A 22408-nucleotide genomic window follows, 5' to 3' on the forward strand; every position below is an offset into this window, starting at 1 on the left:
GCCAGGAAATCAAGTTTCAAAATCAAGCACTGGGCCTTTAAAAGGAATAATCTAGCGCTCACATAATACAGTCAACAACAAAAAAAGCATGTTTAGTTTTCATCACTGTACTCACCAACTTGTTAACCCTCAACTTGGAGGAGTTGAACTTGAACACGTCTGTTTTCTTGTCCAGAGGCTTTATGGCGAACTTGATCAGAAAGACGACAATACACATTAAAACCTCAAAGTAAGAGGTTACACAAACTGTAAAAACAGACTTGTTCGATTCAGGGTTGGGGTCAATTCCATTTAAATTCAGTCAACTCAGAAAGTAAACTGCATTAAATTTGAATGTCTGTTTAATTCCTGAGTTGAATGGATTGAAATGGAACTGACCCCAATCCTGGTCCAATTTCAGAGGCTGTAGGAGTAACGATCCAGTACCTCTCTGTCGCTGTAGGAGATGTTGCGAATCTCATTCCAGGGGAAGGAACATTTGGGGGTTAACTTGTTGTCTGGATCGTAGATATGTAGACCCAAGGCATCCACTCCCAGCAGGAGATCTGTTCCCTTCTTGTTCTGGGGTAAATAAAAGAACAGAGTGACGAATGAAGAAAGCGAGGATGAAACAAAGAAAGTTAACCACACACCCTATTTTTATGTATCCTTTTATTTAACTAGGCAAGTCAGTTAAGAAGAAATTATTATTTACAATAACCCTAATGAAGAACATTTAATTCCATGTTATTTCTTTAACCAGGATAGTCCAAATGAGTGACTTAGTAACACTTTCCACTATTTTCCAGGAAGTCTTGGGTGGTGAATGAGAAGAGGAAACAAAGCCCTCAGTAGCTGTGAGATTACCAGACTTCTCTAGTGTGTTTGTCTTTCTGACAGACAATTCATTACTCTCCTTTACGCTAATAAATACCAGCTGCGATACAAAGTAGTGCTCTTTGTTGACTGCTCTACTTTCTTTGTTGACTGTTCTACACTCGTGTCTATCTGTCCGACAGGCAGTAGTGGCAGTGGCACAACCTGGTAACCACAGGAGGTTGGTGGAACCTTCATTGGGGAGAAAGAGCTTGTGGTAATGACTGGAGCAGAACGGTATCAAATCATTCCAATCGCTCCGTTCCAGCTATTATTATGAGCTGACCCCTCAGGAGCCTCCACTGCTGGCAACTCAATTAATTATAGAGCTGGGCAATATGGAAAAAAATCCATATTGCAATAAATTGATGTTATAACGATAAATAGAATGATGCGTTTTAGGGCTGACCCCAATTAGTCGACTGGTTGATTGTTTGGTCGTTAGTCTGTTGGTCGACCAAGATTGTGTTACTGCTCGACACTATGTTTGTGTATTTATTTGTGCCCATCTCAGTGAACTAATCCATTGTGGAGGCCTAGACTAAAAGCCGATATATGCTTGATCTGAAAATGCGGCTCCATATAGAGGGTGTGACACAATTTCAGAGCCTCGAGAAGCCAAATCGAACTCCGTACCGCATCGCCACGAGCCTCCCAAATTTTGTAACAACTCTGTATAGCTTCACATTGACATGATTGGTTGACGGTAGAAACACAAACTCACTTCCTTGACAACAGATCTGTACTGCTCAACGAAGCGCAATAAGTATGAATGCCCTGACTTCTGCTGAGGTCATATCACCATAAATGCTGCATGGCCAATGCAGACGTCGGATTGACCATGCGCTCAGATGCACAATGTCCTTCTGTCTCCAGAATGCGCTATCTCCCGCCAATTTGTGGACATTCATTGTTTCATAACTTCATTGTGTTAATTGGGTTTGATTGTTAGTGTATATCAATTCCCAGTAGTACATTTACAATTAATTCCTAATCTACAATGTTTGTTACTATGGTTACGGTCATTTCTGTTTATGCATTCAATATTATTCCAGGCTTCCCGTTATCATTGTCAGAGTGGACACATTGTTTGCAGAGTGCACAACCTATGCTAAACTTCTGAGAAACAAGCTTATTTCATTCCATTTATGCTGCTCGATCATCCTATTTTTCCAACTTAATTGAGGAGAATAAGAACAATCCCAAATGTATTTTTGATACTGTTGCAAAGCTAGCAAAAAAGCAGCATTCCCAAGGCCTCTCGGGTGGCGCAGTGCTAGCTGTGGGTTCGAGCCCAGGCTCTGTCGCAGCCGGCCGCGACCGGAAGGTTCATGGGGCGACGCACAATTGGCCTAGCGTCGTCCGTGTTAGGGAGGGTCTGGCCGGTAGGGATATCCTTGTCTCATCGTGCACTAGCGACTCCTGTGGCGGGCCGGGCGCAGTGCGCGCTGACCAGGTCGCTATGTGTACGGTGTTTCCTCTGACACATTGGTGCGGCTGGCTTCCGGGTTGGATGCGCGCTGTTTTAACTTCTCTAGGATAGGGGGCAGCATTTTCACATTTGGAAGAAAAGCATACCCAAAATCAACTGCCAGCTACTCATCCCCAGAAGATAAGATATGCATATTATTAGTAGATTTGGATAGAAAACACTCTGAAGTTTCTAAAACTGTTTGAATCATGTCTGTGAGTATAACAGAACTTATTTAGCAGGCGAAACCCCGAGGACAAACCATTCAGATTTTTTTTTGTTTTTTGAGGTCACTCTTTTCAATGGATTTTCATTGGGAATCCAGATTTCTAATTGACCGTCTTGCAGTTCCTACCACTTCCACTGGATGTCAACAGTCTTGAGAAATTGGTTGAGGGTTTTTCCTTTGTGTAATGAAGAAGTAGCCCTGTTCAGAAAGAGAGTCGAGTGAAGTGTACTTTTTGTTTGAGGCGCGTAACCAGAAAGCATGCTACAGTTTGTTTTAATCCTGTATTGAACACAGATCATCCCGTCTTCAATTTTATCGATTATTTACGTAAAAAAATACCTAAAGTTGTATTACAAAAGTAGTTTGAAATGTTTTGGCAAAGTTTACAGGTAACCTTTGAGATATTTTGTAGCCTCGTTTGAGCAAGTTGGAACCGGTGTTTTTCTGGATCAAACGCGCCAAATAAATTGACATTTTGGATATATATCGACGGAATTAATCAAACAAAAGGACCATTTGTGATGTTTATGGAACATATTGCAGTGCCAACAACAGAAGCTCGTCAAAGGTAAGGCATGAATTATATTTTTATTTCTGCGTTTTGTGTCGCGCCTGCAGGGTTGAAATATGCTTCTCTCTCTTTCTTTACAATGTTGCTATCCTCAGAAAATAGCATCGTTTGCTTTCGCCGAATAGCCTATTTGAATTCTGACATGTTGGCTGGATTCACAACCAGTGTAGCTTTAATTTGGTATCTTTCATGTGTGATTTAATGAAAGTTTGATTTTTATAGTATTTTATTTGAATTTGGCGCGCTGCATTTTCTCTGGCTTTTGGCCAAGTGAGACAGTAGCGTCCCGCCTAAACTCAGATTTTTGGATATAAATATGAACTTTACCGAACAAAACATACATGTATTGTGTAACATGAAGTCCTATGAGTGTCATCTGATGAAGATCATCAAAGGTTAGTGATTCATTTTAACTCTATTTCTGCTTTTTGTTACTCCTCTCTTTGGCTGGAAAAATGGCTGTGTTTTTCTGTGGCTATGTACTGACCTAACATAATCGCAATCCTTTTTGAAATCAGACACTTTGGCTGGATTAACGGGAAGTTTATTTTTAAAATGGTGTATAATACTTGTATGTTTGAGGAATTTTAATTATGAGATTTCTGTTGTTTTGAATTTGGCGCCCTGCAATTACACTGGCTGTTGGTTAGGTGGGACGCTACCGTCCCACATATCCCAGAGAAGTTAAGAAGCAGTGCGGCTTGGTTGGGTTGTGTTTCGGAGGACGCATGGCCCTCGACCTTCGTCTCTCCTGAGCCCGTACAGGAGTTGTAGCGATGAGACAAGACAGTAACTACTAACAATTGGATACCATGAAATTGGGGAGAAAAAGGGGAGAAAATAATAAATTAAAAATTAAAAGCATTCCCCGAGAGAGGATGGCTTTCACTTTAGCTGTGATAAATTTGTGAACTTCTTTGACGAAAAGATCATGATCATTAGAAAGCAAATTACAGACTCCTCTTTAAATCTGCGTATTTCTCCAAAGCTCAGTTGTCTTGAGCCTGTACAACATTGCCAGAACCTAGGATCAAGGGAGACACTCAAGTGTTATAGTACTATATCCCCTTGACACATTGATGAAAATAATCATGGCCTCTAAACCTTCAAGCTGCATACTAGACCCTATTCCAACTAAACTACTGAAAGAGCTGCTTCCTGTGCTTGGCCCTCCTATGTTGAACATAATAAACGGCTCCCTATCCACCGGATGTGTACCAAACTCACTAAAAGTGGCAGTAATAAAGCTTCTCTTGAAAAAGCCAAACCTTGACCCAGAAAATATAAAAAACTATCAGCCCATATCGAATCTCCCATTCCTATCAAATTTTTGAAAAAGCTGTTGCGCAGCAACTCACTGCCTTCCTGAAGACAAACAATGTATATGAAATGCTTCAGTCTGGTTTTAGACCCCATCATAGCAGTGAGACTGCACTTGTGAAGGTGGTAAATTACCTTTTAAATGGCGTCAGACCAAGGCTCTGCATCTGTCCTCGTGCTCCTAGACATTAGCGCTGCTTTTGATACCGTCGATCACCACGTTCTTTTGTAGAGATTGGAAACCCAAATTGGTCTACATGGACAAGTTCTGGCCTGGTTTAGATCTTATCTATCGGAAAGATATGTTTGTCTCTGGATGGTTTGTCCTCTGACAAATCAACTGTAAATGTCAGTGTTCCTCAAGGTTCCGTTTCAGGACCACTAGTGTTTTCACTATATATTTTACCTCTTGGTGATGTCATTCGGAAACATAATGTTAACTTTCACTGCCATGCGGGCGATACACAGCTGTACATTTCGATGAAACAAGGTGGAGCCCCAAAATTGCCCTGTGCTTCAGACATAAGAAAGTGGATGGCAGTAAATGTTTTACTTTTAAACTCGGACAAAACAGAGATGCTAGTTATAGGTCCCAAGAAACAAAGAGATCTTCTGTTGGATCTGACAATCTTGATGGTTGTACAGTTGTCTCAACTAAAACTGTGAAGGACCTCGGCGTTACTCTGGACCCTAATCTCTCTTTTGATGAACATATCAAGACTGTTTCAAGGACAGGTTTTCCGCATCTACGCAACATTGCAAAAATCAGGGACTTTGTCCAAAAAAATAATCCATGCTTTTGTCACTTCTAGGTTAGACTACTGCAATGTTCTACTTTCCGGCTACCCGGATAAAGCACTAAATAAACTTCAGTTAGTGTTAAACACTGCTGCTAGAATCTTGACTAGCACCAAAAAAATGTATCATATTACTCCAGTGCTTGCCTCTACACTGGCTTCCTGTTAAGGCTAGGGCTGATTAAGGTTTTACTACTAACCTACGAAGCATTACATGGGCTTGCTCCTACCTATCTTTCCGATTTGTAGTGTAGTAAGTTGGTGGTTGAAGATATCCCTCTAGTGGTGTGGGGTTGCGCTTTGGCAAAGTGGGTGGGGTTATATCCTGCCTGTTTGGCCCTGTCCGGGTGGGGCCACAGTTTCTCGACCCCTCCGGTCTCAGCCCCCAGTATTTATGCTGCAATGGTTTATGTCAGGGGGCTAGGGTCAGTCTGTTATATCTGGAGTATTTCTCCTGTCTTATCCGGTGTCCTGTGTGAATTTAAGTATGCTCCCTCTCTTTTTCTCAGAGGACCTGAGCCCTAGGACCTGGTCGTGCTGCTGCTCCAGTTTCAACTGTTCTGCCTGCGGCTATGAAACCCTGACCTGTTCACCAGACATGCTACCTTGTCCTGGACCTGCTGTTTTCGACTCTCTCTCTACCGCACCTGCTGTCTCTAACTCTGAATGATCGGCTATGAAAAGCCAACTGACATTTACTCCTGAGGTACTGACCTGTTGCACCCTCTACAACCACTGATTATTATAATCCAACCCTGCTGGTCATATATGAACGTTTGAACATCTTGGCCATGTACTGTTATATCTCCACCCAGCACAGACAGAAGAGGACTGGCCACCCCTCAGAGCCTGGTTCCTCTCTAGGTTTCTTCCTAGGTTCCTGTCTTTCTAGTCAGTTTTTCCTAGCCACCGTGCTTCAACATCTGCATTGCTTGCTGTTTGGGGTTTTAGGCTGGGTTTCTGTACAGCACTTTGTGACATCGGCTCACATAAAAAGGGCTTTAAATACATTTGATTGATGAGTTCTCAATTTAGTCATTGTCTTTTGTTTGGAGCACTCCTGTCAATGTTGAATAATAACCTGCAGGTTGCAATGGTTTTATTTGTTGGCTTTATGTAGGCTATTTTTACATAGTTGGCAAAGGCAATAGAATTTACTCTGTAGGTTTGTATCGTTTTCATTTAGATAGAATTTTAATTAACCACAAGACAATGATAGATATAAAGACGTTACTATAAAATAAATTAAACGGTTTCACAAAAATGTGCATATGAAAACCACAAATTGGCACGCAGATCGGTAGAAATGGTAAGATAAATTGGCATTCCACATGAGTAGCCTATTACCGGCAACTTCAGGAGAATAGATAAGTCAAGTTAAGGTTTTTTCCTTCTGGTTATCTAGATCTCTGGCGCCCTCAAGGCATTTATCTTATTTCATCAAACCATAAACTTTAAGCTGAGAACTTTTAGTCAACCAAGATTTTTTTTTTGTCGGGGAAAACCCTAATAAGTTTAAAGGTTAATAAAAAGATATTTTTTTATAAACTACTACTACTAGTTTGACGGTCTTAGCCATCAAATTGTCCCATTAACAATCACCCATATTAGCAAACTTATTTAATTTCAAAGGCTACTCATCATGAACAATATCAGCAAAATTCCTGTGATAGTGTCACGAATCCCGCCGAAGATGGTGCCTCTTCCCGTTCGGGCGGCGCTCGGCGGTTGTCGTCGCCGGCCTACTAGCTGCCACCGATCCCCTTTTCTGTTTCATTTAGTTGTGTCTGATTTGTTGCACCTGTTTCGTGTTTAGGTTTGATTGTGGGCTATTTAAACCCAGTTGGCCCGCCGACTTTTGTGCGGGCTTGTTTTTCTGTTTGTGGTGTTTCGTTCATTTCTTGTGGTGTCTGTTCCTATTTCTGTTTAGTCCTGTTTGTTTGGACTGGGACTTTACGCGCCCTTGTGTGTGTGGCGTGACCGTCTCTGGTATTTTGGAACATTAAATCCACGTCCTTTTTGAACTACCCTGCTCTCTGCGCCTGACTCCTTCACTCACCACTTTTGGAATCCTGACAGATAGGTGTCGATAAACTGAAATGTATCTTCCCAGCTCTAATTCATTACTCTGATAGATACAAGGTACCGTTCATCTTAACCTACATTAATAACTCATGTTGAGAAGGTTTGATGTGGTACTTAGAATGCCCCAGTCTTTTAGAGTAGACATTGACCATTGTAGTAGGCTATATTATCTCACTTCAAGAGAGAAATTGATTCCATGAGACATGACATATTAAAAGCTATAATCGCCCCCCAGAAATAAAAATTATGATACTCCTGTCAATTTGATGAAAGGCTAGGTACTATCAGTGGGTAAAATACAAAAGATCGCCAAATCAACCAAGAAATGGTATGGTCATACTTGTCTGGAACACATCCATCAGTTTATCGTCATGACAAAGTATATATTTTGCTTAGATGTGCTCAATCTAAACAGTGTATGAATTTATTCAACTTAGTTTCTCCTTCAAGTACCATCTAGCAATGCACCCTGTGTGTCTGTGGGAAACATGGGAAAGGGCCCTTCTCGCCATAGCAACATACTGCAATCGCTCTGGTCAGAGCAAACTGCAAGTTGAACTCTGATAGACTCCTAAATTGATAGTGCAGTTTGTTTAAGCGATTTTATAGCTAGCTAGCAACACTGAAAAAAAATAAAAAGGCAACATGTAAAGTGTTGGTCCCGTGTTTCAGTAAAATCTTTGAAATTGTTTGCATGTTACATTTCTACACTGAACAAAAATATAAAATGCAACAATTTCAAAGATTTTACTGAGTTACAGTTCATATAAGGAAATCAGTTTTAGGCTGGGTTTCTGTATAGCACTTTCTGACATTGGCTGATGTAAAAAGGGCTTTATAAATACATTTGATTGATTGATCTGTTGGTCACATACCTTAAAAAAATTAAGTCGGGGCGTGGATCAGAAAACTAATCAGAATCTGGTGTGACTACCATTTGCCTCATGCATCGACACATCTCCTTCACAGAGTTGATCAGGCTGTTGATTGTGGCCTGTGGATTGTTATCCCACTCCTCTTCTATGGCTGCGAAGTTGCTGAATATTGTCAGGAACTGGAACACACTGTCGTACGCATCGATCCAAACATGCTCAATGAGTGACATGTCTGGTGAGTATGCAGGCCATGGAAAAACAAACATTTTCAGCTTCCAGGAATTGTGTACAGATCCTCACAACATGGTGCCGTGCGTTATCATGCTGAAACATGAGGTGATGGCGGCGGATGAATGGCACGACAATAGGCTTCAGTATTTCATCACGGTATCTCTATAGTCAGGTCAAGACCTTGGTGACTACAAGCACGTAGATGAGCTTCCCTGAGACGGTTTCTGACAGTTTGTGCAGACATTCTGCAGTTGTGCAAACCCACAGTTTCATCAAGTGGCTGCTTTCAGACATTCCGGCAGGTGAAGAAACCGGATGTGGAGGTCCTGGGCTGGTATGGTTACATGTGGTCTGCGATTGTGAGACCGGTTGGATGTAATTCTCTAAAAACGACGTTGAAGGTGGCTTACGGTAAAGAAATTCACATTAAGTCTCTGGCAACGGCTCTGGTGGACATTCCTGCAGTCAGCATGCCAATTGCACGTTCCCTCAGAACTTGAGACATCTGTGGCATTGTGCGTGTGACAAAATGCAAATTTTTAGAGTGGCGTTTTGTTGTCCCCAGCACAAGGTGCACCTGTGTAAAGAGCATGTTTAATCAGCTTCTTGATATGCCACACCTGTCAGGTGGATGGATTATCTTGGCAAAGGAGAAATGCTCACTAACTGGGATGTAAACAAATTTGTGCAAAAAAAATGTAAGACACATTTTAACATTTCTGGCTCTTATTTTTACTCATGACATTTATATTTTTTGTTCAGTGTACTTCATATACTATTATTGACTGGTATTATTGTGTGCAACTACGTTTGCTAGCTAGCTAGATAGAGCATTGCATTGTGGGTTTTGTAGTAGACTTGAGCTACAACACATTTCCACATGTTGCTACCAACCTTGTTATAATGACAAAATTAAACATCCCCACATTTTTTTCCCCCACAGTGTAATTTAACACTGTTAATCATAGGAATGAGTGGTTTGGGGTGGATTATCCCTTTAAAGAACATCATGATGAAGTAGTAATACTGCAGTAAACCATGGTCACTTTTCATATTAGTCACTCATGACAGACTGTTAGATTTGGTTCTCGGTGCTGAGATTACTTTTATAAAGCTTAAATCAATCTCACTATATTAGGATCCAGATATTTTATACTACAACCTCCTGAAGTACAAATTAATATAGGATTCAACTTTCACCTTATTTCTTCATTTTGAGGATAATAGCTTTTTATTGGTTTACTGATGGATGAATCATCCAGGATGTTTATCATACCTTTCCATGAGCTTAACGCTTCTAACGTTTCTATAGGCTTATTGTATCGGCTTAACACCTCTCTCTTTGATTGGAAACAAGCAGAAAAGGTTCAGGCTCACCCTGATGGGAAAGTAATTGATGCCGTACATCTCCAGGTCTTGAGCTATTTTTAAGTACTCCATCTCAGCATCTTCCCTGTGTCAGAAGAGAACACGAGATCAGAACATCATGTGTCAATGAGAGAGACCTCTTTCTAACTCATGCGTCATCACGTGTAATAGAGCAGTGGTTCCTAAACCCAGTCCTCGAGTACCCCCAACAGTACACATTTTTACTGTAGCCCCGCACAAGCACACCTGATTCAACATCAGCAGGGGGTTTCACACTAACGTAGAGTGTAATTCCCTGAATGCACTTGAAGTCACACTATGTGGTTTAGGCAGATAAACAAATTCTGCTGCAACTTCAAACAGCCAGTTACGTTGTAATGTCGTGATGAAAGTAAATTAAAGCTTTTTTCTCCTTCTAGGTTCTAAGATCTGACTCTTCTTCTGGGTCATCTCCAGTAAGAAACAACATTTGCATACTTTGACAAAAAACACAACGTTGACACTTGTTTCACTTTTATCTGATGTTCTGTTGATGTTGATGTGGCTGGCAGATCCACAAGTGCATTTTCATGTGTGCCTTCTTTGGTGTTAGCCCGAGTAAATAAGCCTAATTCTAAGCAAGGGAGGAAGAAACTCCTAAGCACTGAAAACTGTCATAGAGAATCAGTGAAGACAGACACTTTATCCCTAGACAGGTATATGACATTGCAGCTTTACCTTGTCCTCCCTCTATGCTCAGCATAACAAGAAGTGATTCTCTCCTCCCACATCTCTGCTGTCATTTGGTAAAGGTTGATCACCTAAAAAACAGAGGATAGGTAGTCACAACAATCACTCAAACCTTTATGCAAAATATATGCAGTACAATAACAAAAACATGTCTTTGTACATGTGTTCCAGGAAATCCAAGGAAAACTTTATTACCGTCATTGATAATGTCCTTACCATTTCTGGCAGAAATTAAAACTACTAGGTTACTACGGTGGTGCTTAGTATTGCAGCTAAAAGACTAATGGCAGTCACTCACCCTCTTTGGTAAGAGTTCCTCTTGAGCCAGAAAGCCTAGTTTGTGGACATTGGGGTCATAGTCTCCATACTGCAAAGTCAAGAGAGCAAAAGCAGTTAAAAGGTAATGGTCAGGCCAGGATAACAGCCAATAGAGATAATATGATAGAATATCTCTATCCTTTTATGAAGTTTATGATGTGATAAAGTCACAGTATTAAGATGAGAGATGATTCGGTCAAAATGAACAGGGTCAGGTCTTCCATCAATGCACAGACTAATTTACTTCCAGCACACACACACACACCTTCCTGGTCATCAGGAAATGGTGACATTACAAAATGTCATTAAGATATGGTTCACAAATGATAGAGAGGAATAACAATGGACGACAGAAGGGAATGTCAAATACCTTCAGTGGTGACACGAAAATTACCACCCCCGGGCTAGAGAAAACTATGGTAGTTCCTTTATAATGCAGTGTTTGTTTTTCTGTGTGCGCGTGTGTCAGGAACACAGTTTCAGGACTGGTACAAAAAGGCCAAAGGAAATGGGTCTAAAATTTGTGTATGGACCAGAAACTGATGGGACCTGATGATAACGGCAGGTAGCCTAGTGGTTAGAGCATTGGGCCAGTAACCGAAAGGTTGCTGGATAGGATCCCCGAGCTGACAAGGTAAAAATCTGTCGTTCTGCCCCTGAACAGTTCCCCGGTAGGCCATCATTGTAAATAAGAATTTGTTCTTAACTAACTTGCCTAGTTAAATAAAGGTTACATTTAAATAACAGCTACTGACCATTTAGCTTTCATCAGTTGGAACTGAATGTGAGTTTCTACCTGGTAACTAGAGAATCATGGTTAATGGCAAATTCATCATCATTCAGAAAAAGGACACAGTAGTAGTTTTGGAAGTGTGTTGGATACTGTTGGTTGTTGTAGTTGTATGGAGGGTGTGTTGTTACTGTATTTCAATTCTAAACCTTGAATTACATTAACCTAATCAAGACATTCAATCGACAAGAATCCCTTTTATATGACAATTCGCAAATTTATCAAATCATCGATGTCAGCTGCCAGAGCAGCAATGCAGACTAGTAATAACCGGTCAATCGTATCTCAGACCAATTCTGTGTATTGTATTCTATTCACACAGTGGGGTTACATTGCAGGCTGCCTGGTGTGTCACACACTCTCTCCACTCGCTACCCCACTCCCTCTATTCTTCTTCTGCTACCCCTGCTCTACCTACAGCCAGTGAGTGAATGCCTGGCCAGGCAACTTCCTGCATTTTTTTTTAAGCAGCCGTTGCTTGAAATTCCCTGTCAACATGTCTCTGGAGCGAGGTGCCCCACTGAATACCAAACACGAGTCTATCCTGCACTGCCTAGCAGAATGATACTTTAGCCTACACACATACACACACACACGTGCATGCACATACACACCAACAAATACACAAACCTTTTTGCTTCCTATAAACCCTTTTTCAGTCTACCCTCTTTCAATCTCTCTCCATCTCTTGCATGTCAATTAAGCTTTCCACTGCTTATGATGTTCAGTGGTATCTGATGTCATTGAAATCAGACTACAGATCTTAAATCGAAGTCTGTACGATTGCCCTTAACGCAACCTGCCTCTAGGTTAAATCATGCCAGTTAGAATCACTTGTCTTTCCCCCACTCACTTCGCCTTCATTTTCTTCATAGAGAACATCCCATTCCACACACATGTGGGGGGTGGGGTGGGGGGGGGGAGGGGAAATCGATGTAGTTTCATATATTATTAAATAATATTATTTTAACTCCAAGTATCAATTTGTAAATAATTATAATATTAAACAATTTCAGGGATGCAAACTGCTGAGGGCCCAAAAAGGTGACACTTTTTTGTTTTTTGCACTGAAACATGCAAAAAGAAATCCCTGCTAGGGGGAAATGCATGCTTTAACTAATTAGACAACAAAGAATATGATCTACATGATCAGTCTCTGTGTGTAAAATAAAAAGTGGTTAATGTGAACCTAACTCACAGCTAAAAAAAAATATGTAAAGAAAGCAATCCAATGTTCTTTGTTGCCTAGACTTTACTGCAAATGACACTTAGGTCTTGAGAAAAAAAACAATACACTAATTTGCAATTAGCCATGACAGCCTTTATAATAGAACGCTTGTGACCACACACATAAATATTGTACTTGGGGGGAAAAAACATCTAAAGTAGAAATAGAATGAAACAAACAGGCATTCTATTTTTGCTCTATTATAGTGGCCACTATAGTTGACATTGATCAAGTGCACAAGGCTACATGTGTGCAAACATAACGTTCACTGAGTAAAAAAAAGTATAATCCCCCTCACACACGTTACTGTCAAGTTCAACACAACAAAAACAATATCTTTGGGCTACACTGCAAATTATTACATTGTACATTTTCTGCCTGTGGACATAGGTCTACAATGTGCCAACAAAAGTGAGAAAGAGGGAAAGTGTCTGATGTTCCTTTCACCTCTATAGTGGCATCTAGCTTAAGCCAGGCCCAGCTCCAGGCAGCTACACTTGATCCCTGAATCCACTTGTTTAACATGCAACGCCTCATTTTAACCTAATTATCTCATCCTGAAAATTAACCACATGCTGTAGAGGGAAAACATCAGTTAACAGATAGTGGTTGGTTCGTTAGCTAATTAACATTTCAGATTGCCAGGGTCCAGTAAGCAACTAACACGTTATAACTTGAGGAACGGCAAGGAGTCTACACCGAGGTATACACCGAGGTAACGAAAGTTTCAGGTTGGATATTCAACGAATATTCGCCTGTTGTTTTCCTTACGTCCACCAACAGCAGTTAGGGACCGTCAACATAGTGACAAATCACATTTTTCAAATTTCAATAGCTCTTTAACCATTACTCCTAAAACGTTCAAAACTGGTTGTAGCTAACCCGATGGCATAGACACACATTGCACACACTTTTTTTGTCAAATTACATCTCGCACTATTTTAAATTATTTATTTAAATGTATTTATTTCAATAGCTCCTTGGTCATGTGACCTAGTGACTTCAAACAAGGTTCAGAATGTACACTCAGTGGGCCTACACATTGCACACCCTTTAGTTTGTCCATTTTCATCTCACACGTTTTTACATTAAATTTGTAAACATTCAAATTTCAATAGCTCCTTGGTCATGTCACCACTTTGGATCCTATTCTTGGACAGTTAGAAGACACAATGCATCAATGCAACAAAAAATATACAAATTACTGTCCATGAGTAACCTCAACCTTGTGGATCTGTGGGTGTTTGGGCCAATAAAGTGCCAATTCTACCACTGACTAGTCTCTCATGCCCCTATGAACAGTTTTTCATCTAAACCGGACCTTTTAGTACTGGAGTACACTATCCCCTAATTGGGGCTCTTTTCTTGACATACAGTAGCAGTTTACCAGATAAGTCAAGAAGATCAGAAAGTGGATTGTAGTAAGGGTGTATTACATCCTGTGCTGGCCCCATTGTCATATCCATTCTGGATTCTGAGTGGTAAAATCATAGCTGAATAGGGTTGGATGCTATATGCTACTTTTATTATTCTCCTGAAATGGTTCAGTACCTATAATTTAGGCTGTGTGTAGAATGGGGCATAAAGGAAATTACCTCCAATAGATTATAGTGATAAGGAAATCAGCATAGTGTTTTGGCCTGTGTATTCATTTGCCTATAACTAATCAGAACTCCATTATGTTTCCATAAAAAAAGAGAATACTTCCAAAATGAGAAGATCCTGCCATGGAAAAGACGACTGGGTGGACATAAAGTGGAAAGGAAGGGAAATAACTCAGCTGTGGGGTCTTTGTCATGCAGGTTTGAGTTATATTTTCAATAATGAATGGTTAGCTGTGATGTGACAATTAGGTCAAAAACTATTTTTTGGTGTAGATGGCCAAGGAAGTTGCACAGAACTTCCCCAACATCCCCTCCCAAATTGATATAGAACCTTCACAAAAACACATGGAGCAACTGCGAAAAGAAATGGCTGAGGATATACTAAAAATGTCTGGTATGTAATGACATTTAATTCAAAGTAAACTACTTTATGTAGTTGTGTGGGACAACCATATGTTCAGTTCATGCCTATGATTTCAGAGTTCAACAAAGCCAACAGCTGCTTCTTGTGTGCCACTGAAAGAACCTGGATGTGGCCCAAGGACTGACTGATTTAGTAACTTTATTTAACATGTTTATAATCTTTTGACAACAGTGACGGCATATAAGACATTTTATGATAACACAATGGATGGCTAATTCGCCATACTGAATTGATATTATTTATAACGTTTTACTCTTTGTTTTGTTTTAGATTGAATGTTTTGCATGCCAACGGTGGTTCCATGTGCTGTGCCTAGGAATGAAGACAATAGTTCAGAGTGAAGAACACAAACTGGAAGTGCTGTGAAAATGTATGCTATACCCTATCCACACTGAAGAGGCTCTGAAATGTACATCAACCAGGGATAAAGAGAAAGTTAACACTGAAATGTTTTGTACTTATTTGAAGTAAAGTGTCTGACATGTTGGAAAAGATTAAAGGTCTACAATTTCTGTTAAATTTGTTATTAATTGATTTTCTAGCCACCATTACTGTGTTACATGTTCAGTATATGTATTGACCAGCAAACCCACTGCAGCCTACCTCACTAGCTCACTCTCCATCCCTCCTTTGGACAATTAATAACATGACTCTCGTACTTTGCCCTTTATGGTTGATATTAACGATGAAAGGAGATATCTGTCTCTCTCCTATTGTGTACCGCTGTTAAGTACTGTGGCAAAATAAGTACTTAGAACTACTAATTATTATAGATAAATATTAAAGAAAACGGTTAACACGGTACTGAACTCCCTAATTGTCAAACTAATATTAATGTACAACAATATAGAAGATACATGACTAAAGGTTATGCAATATGGGTGTATATCCACTGCACGCTTCTTAGGTGTGTAATTGACATGACCAAGGAGCTATTCAAATTTAAAACTATGAAAAATGTACATTACACTGCGTGATTTTACAGTACACAAACAAGAATGTGCAATATATAAGGCTAGTCCGTGGGCATTCTGAAGTTCGTTTGAGTCCAGTAAGTCACATGACCAAGGAGCTATTGAAGTTTAAATTCTGAAAAATCGATGTAAAATCAAGTGAGACGAAAATTGACAAACTAAAGGGTGTGCAATATATAAGGGTAGTCAGTGTACATTCTGAACCTTGTTTGAAGTAATTAGGTCTCATGACCAAGGAGCTATTGAAATTGTACATTTTGCAAAATGTTTGTAAAAAAATGAGATGAAAATGGACCAACTAAAGGATGTGCAATATAGAAGGGTAGTCAGTGAACATTCTGAACCTTGTTTGAGTCAAGTAACGTAAAATTCCGTACAAACGTGCGTAACCGCGACATTCAAACGAGGCTACAAAGAAAACTAATGGGACTGTAGCGACTGTGTTGACTTCAAAATCGGGGGTGTGAACTAGGTTTCTATTCAAGAGTTGATCGACATGGTAATGGCTCTATAGTATTGGAGAAAAGTTGAAAAAAACTGACCCTCCGTTACATCTTGACGTGTCATGTCGTAACGTACAGCACGCATAAAGCAACTATTTATGTCTTACAATCTCTCCACCAGGTGTAGCACTTCTCTCATCTTTTAAAAACAAGAAATGGGGCCTCCCGGGTGGCGCAGTGGTCTAGGGCACTGCATCGCAGCGCTAGCTGCGCCACCAGAGTCTCTGGGTTCGCGCCCAGGCTCTGTCGCAGCCGGCCGCGACCGGGAGGTCCATGGGGCGACGCACAATTGGCCCAGCGTCGTCCGGGTTAGGGAGGGTTTGGCCGGTAGGGATATCCTTGTCGGTGCGGCTGGCTTCGCGCTCCAGCGATTCCTAGGGCGGGCCGGGCGCAGTGCGCGCTAACCAAGGGGGCCAGGTGCACGGTGTTTGCTCCGACACATTGGTGCGGCTGGCTTCCGGGTTGGAGGCGCGCTGTGTTAAGAAGCAGTGCGGCTTGGTTGGGTTGTGCTTCGGAGGACGCATGGCTTTCTCCCGAGCCCGTACGGGAGTTGTAGCGATGAGACAAGATAGTAATTACTAGCGATTGGATACCACGAAAATTGGGGAGAAGGGGGTAAAATTTTAAGAAATAAAAAAAGAAATGGACAGTTACGGGGGGTAAATTACCCAGTAATTTTTTTCGTCATCATTGCATGCGATCATCATTCTCAAAGCCGCTGTTTACTTCTAAGATCACTTTAAAACCGCCCTAAAAACCCGATTCAAATTCGACACAAACCTTCAAATAGGTATGTAATGACACATTATATAAACTCTTTATAGTGTTTTATTTACATTTTAGAGGCAATAAGGTGATAAGTTGGACAGAGCGAGTGAAAAAAGCAATTTTCCCACACGACATCTGTCCTTCTCACTAAAACGCATTAGTTTCGCTTCCCCACACGCCATTTTTAAAAAGACCCGAAGGGGCTCATTGCCTGCTTGAATTATGCAGAAACGGGTAGTGTTTTGGTCATGTAATTGATTTTGTTGGAAAGGGGAGAAATTGTGCTTTACAATGGTATTGACATTACAGTTGATCCGGAAGTATTACGTTTTTTGGGGCGCTAAAATAAGGGCAATTGTACGGACCAAGGCGATGTACGAGTTTACGTTAGGTCACATGACCAAGGAGCTATTGAAATTCAAATGTAAAAAAAAACTAATACAAAATGCATTTCCCACATGTTTATTAGCTTTGGAAAGCGAATTAATATCCAAATCGTAAAAATAAGACCTGTGCAATGTTGTGCGCATGTCTTCCAACATCATGACACTTATTTGGAGTCTGTGGCTCAAGTGGTTTGAAAGCGCGAATATCAAACTTGAAAGTGTCTTTACCTCGTTGTCGTATACCAGTTAATACTACAGCGAATTTGTTAGGTTACTAATGTTAGCTGTCTGACTTTATTAGCAAGCCAATTTTCACACCATAAACTCAATTATTTGATCAAATAAGTTGGCTAATGTTACTCAACATTTCTCTGGCTAGCTAACGGGGAATTCGATCCAGCTAACAAGATACTTAAATTGTGCTAATACTTGTTCCACCACACTTTCTCCTCCACCTCAAAATTTCCAAATGTCAGTCGTTTTTCGGTTACAGCTCATGAAGTACGTACGCTTCATCACCTTCTCACCCCCCGTCTCCGTGGTCAGGCTTCTCACCTAACGTTGCCTCTTCATTATTGATGCTGTAACTGGCAAGCTGACTTTACAGAGCACACGCTGATGCTGCAACTAGTAAATTTGTTGGCTCTTCATTCTCAGTCGCCTGCTTCTCAGAATTATGTTAAATAAACGATTGGCTGAGCCCTGGATACAGCCAGTATTGCGCCAAACGTGCATCACTCGTTCGCTTACAGCCAGTAGTGATCTAACCCCCCCAAAAAAACTTCTCATCGGAGCTAAACAAATCACGTTGGTCAACTATTTTGGATTCAAACGAAAGGTGACTAGTTTGCATCCCTGAACAATGTTTGTTTTTTGCTAGGTAGCGTTAGCTAGCGCTAGTCAGCTTTACCTGTACCAAAACCCATGTATTTTTCATTCAGTGGTATCTTGACCTACATGGCATATCATTACACATTGCACCTTGTGCTGGGGACAATACAAGGCCACTCTAAAATGTGAATTTGTGTCACACAACACATGTGAAGTCAAGAAAGTTAAGCAGATAAACTAAAAGACAATCAACGTGGACTGCTGATACACTGAGAGCATGTTACCGTTTCTGCCATGTCCAGTTCAAATGATCTGACAGGAGAGGAGAGCTGGCCTGATGTGATTTGTGGATAAGAGATGGGATGTGTTCCAAATGGCACCCTATTCCATATATAGTGTACTACTTTTGACCAGAGACATATGGCCAAAAGTACTGCACTATAAAGGGAATCTGGTGCAATTTTGGACACAGGCTTGGTCAACGGTCGTCCTCTTTCACCCCCAGGCTTCTAAATTGGCATTAGGTGGTGAGGCGTGGGTACTCAGTCAACAAGTCCTTTGAGATGAATCAGTGGTTTCTCTGGAGGACCTCTGTCAAGACCTGCAACTTGTTGTTACAGAGAATCCCTTTTGGGGTAATCTAGAAACAGACAGGTTTGGAGTGATGCAAACCTTCAGCAGAATGGTGTGGGGAAGTTCATTTGGAGAGTCTTTCTTTGCAAATGACTCCCAAGGCTTGCTGTCAGGAGGGTCATTGAGCTTGGCACTGTATTGTTCATCAGGGCTTTCAATTAATTATAGATGGATATATGGATGGATAGACTGACGAACAGACGAGTGTATGGAATGGACTTGTGGACAGACAGGTTTATTGATTGTAAGAGGAGAAAACAGAGTTAGTGATACAGACCTTGGCCTGGACGGCATAGGAGGCCAGCAGCACCGAGGCTTCAGGAGGGCAGTAGATCTCCTCTTCCAGGATCTTATTCTTCACCTGAATAGAAACAACAAGAGTGACAAAATCTGACCTACAGTGTAAAAAAAAGTTACTCTTCGGATCAACCCAAAAAATGATTGCTTCAACTAATTACCAGTAAATTAGTTGAAATTGAAAAACATTACATTTCCTCAATATACTACACACAATACCCCATAATGACAAAGCAAAAACAGGTTTATAGACATTTTTGCAAATGTATAAAAAAATAAATCACTTTTATGAAATATCACATTTATATAAGTATTCAGACCCTTTAACTCAGTACTTTGTTGAAACACTTTTGGCAGCAATTACAGCCTCGTGTCGTCTTGGGTATGACGCTACAAGCATGGCAAACCTGTATTTGGGGAGTTTCTCCCATTATTCTCTGCAGATCCACTCAAGCTCGGTCAGGTTGGATGGGAGCGTCGCTGCACAGCTATTTTCAAGTCTCTCCAGAGATGTTCGATCGGGTTCAAGTCCGTGCTCTGGCTGGGCCACTCAAGGATATTCAGAGACTTGTCTCGAAGCCACTCCTGCGTTGTCTTGGCAGTGTACTTATGTTTGTTGTCCTATTGGAAGGTGAACCTTTGCCCCAGTCTGAGGTCCTGAGCGCTCTGGGGCAGATTTTCATCAAGGATCTCTTTGTACTTTGCTTCGTTCCTCTTTCCCTCAATCCTGAATAGTCTCCCATTCCATGCCGCTGAAAAACCTCCCCACAGCATGATGCTGCCACCACCATGCTTCACCGTAGGGATCGTACCAGGTTTCATCCAGACGTCTGGCTGCTCTACCATAAAGGCCTAATTGGTGGAGTGCTGCAGAGATGATTGTCCTTCTGGAAGGTTCGTCCATGGTTCCAAACTTCTTCCATTTAAGAATGATGGAGGCCAATGTGTTCTTGGGGACCTTCAATAATGCAGAATTTTTTTTGATAGCCTTCCCCAGATCTGTGCCGTGACACAATCCTGTCTAGGAGCTCTAGGGACAATTCCTTTGACCTCATGGCTTGGTTTTTGCTCTGACATCCACTGTCAACTGTGGGACCTTATATAGACGGGTGTGTGCCTTTCCAAATCATGTCCAATCAATTTAATTTACCACAGGTGGGACTCCAATCAAGGATGATCAATGGAAACAGGATGCACCTGAGCTCAATTTCGAGTCTCATAGCAAAGGTTCTGGATACTTATGTAAATAAGTTATTTCAGTTTTACATTTTTCATACATTTGCAAACATTTCTAAAAACCTGTTTTCACTTGGTCATTATGAGGTATTGTGTGTAGATTGATGAGGAAAATGTTTCATTAAATCCATTTTAGAATAAGGCTGTAAACATAACAAAATGTGGAAAAGGTGAAGGGGTCTGAATACTTTCCGAATGCACTGTACAACCCAACTCACTTTTTAATTTAGAAATACTTATGTAAATATACAGTATTCAATTGTGTTACAAGCAATTCAATACTGTTAACCAATATATTTAATTGATTCAATAACTTGAGATAATGTTTCAAAATATTTCCTTTACACAAGACTTTCGCATGTAGAAGCCACAATATTATAACCAAGGATTGGCTACTTTAAAATAGGAAGCTTATCAGGCTCTTTTGTAACACTATAGATACTGGCAGTGAACAAGTTTAAGTTTGACTATACCATAGCATTATTGAATACTCATTTCTAATTGGCTAGAAGGCCATTCTAGAATGGACATTAAAAGCAGATAACGAACGAGTGGGTCTGTAAATATCAATCTATTTGAATGAAGGACTGGGTCGCATCTCCAGCAACCAAAAGATGAGAAAGTACTTATTTGCTTGTAAAAATTGTAATATCAATGGGGGGGAAAGTATTTCTACCTGTAAATGTGTGCTTTCATATTGTTTTTTTTGGCAACTGTGGTATAAGCAGGATAAACACCTCCATTCTGTACATTAACTTAGAAATCATCATCCATTATTTCCAAGGTAATGTAGAAGGTCTGCGTTTATCCCGTACATGAAGGAATACAATAGACCACAATAACTAGAATGACATTCACTCTCACGGGTGGCCAAAACAAACAAACTGAAAGCCACGCTCCTAATAAGCCACGCCCCCAACTCTTCATATAGGCTGCTATCGCTACATTGCCCCACCGCTATTCAATGCGCATGAGGTGTTGAAAGCAATTTAGAAGCTTTCATTCAATTCCAAATATCACATTGATCTGTCGAATTTGTTATTTGATTTCAAATCGGCTTGGGCGGTATACCATATATACCGGGGTATTTGGAAAAAGCCACGGGATAGTTTTTCAATACCGTCAACAATATATTTTATTAGCATTCTGGTAATATTGGCCTAATAGAGCCCCACAGCGGAGGTGTCATAAAACCCATCAAACCTAGCGGTCAAACAGGAAAATGGTTCCAATCGTTTTCCACCTTTCATTTTTCCCATAGGTGATTTTACAAACACACATAGGGTCTAGCTTACCCTGGCGTGAAGTTCTGTTTCTGACAAGGTGACTTTTATAAATATTGTAGCACGCTCAAGGGTGTGGGGTTTCCACGTCACCAAGTTCAATAACAAAACATGCACCAGTAGCACAAATAGAAGGCAAATGGGGAATTTATTAGGGATTTTGGTACACTGGGGAAGAGGGGGGAATTCACCAATCACCTCACAGTCCACAAGCCGTTCTTTGTGTCCGTTCCGTTTTCCAGGGGTAATCCTCACACTCGGGTCCTCAGCCAATCCGGTCCGGTACACAAGGGGGTTGGGCCGACAGTCCAGGTCACAACAGGTAATCACACAGATATAGTTCTCTCACTCTTCATAACGCACTTGGCTCTCTCCTACTCTGCCCCTTTGCGCAGGCTGCTTCCTCCTTTATCCACAAGCACTCCCTGGCTTAACGATCTACAGCATCGCCTCGTTGGGGCAAAAAGTCCATATAAGGCTCAGGGGTGGAGCCAGCGACCTGCAAGATATCGCCCCTCAATTACCTCTCCCCTCACCTATCCCTGCTGTCTGCCACACATCCCTCCCCCCTCAGCTCAGACCGGGAGGGAGGGGCGGTCCAG

General features: G+C 41.0%; 1 protein-coding gene across 1 annotated transcript in view; it reads right to left on the reverse strand.

Moving 5' to 3' along the window:
- The window catches only part of nf2a (neurofibromin 2a (merlin)), a 64596-nt gene that overhangs the window by 36063 nt on the left and 6125 nt on the right, over positions 1–22408 (reverse strand). Inside the window, exons 4-9 of the mRNA XM_038988347.1 lie at positions 19268–19351; positions 10830–10898; positions 10520–10602; positions 9812–9887; positions 427–561; positions 116–190 (exon numbers count right to left, since the gene is read on the reverse strand). Of these exons, the coding sequence (XP_038844275.1) occupies positions 116–190; positions 427–561; positions 9812–9887; positions 10520–10602; positions 10830–10898; positions 19268–19351 (522 nt within the window). The remainder of the gene's footprint in view (positions 1–115; positions 191–426; positions 562–9811; positions 9888–10519; positions 10603–10829; positions 10899–19267; positions 19352–22408) is intronic.

Source organism: Salvelinus namaycush, chromosome 1 (assembly GCF_016432855.1).
Source record: "Salvelinus namaycush isolate Seneca chromosome 1, SaNama_1.0, whole genome shotgun sequence".
NCBI lineage: Eukaryota > Metazoa > Chordata > Actinopteri > Salmoniformes > Salmonidae > Salvelinus > Salvelinus namaycush.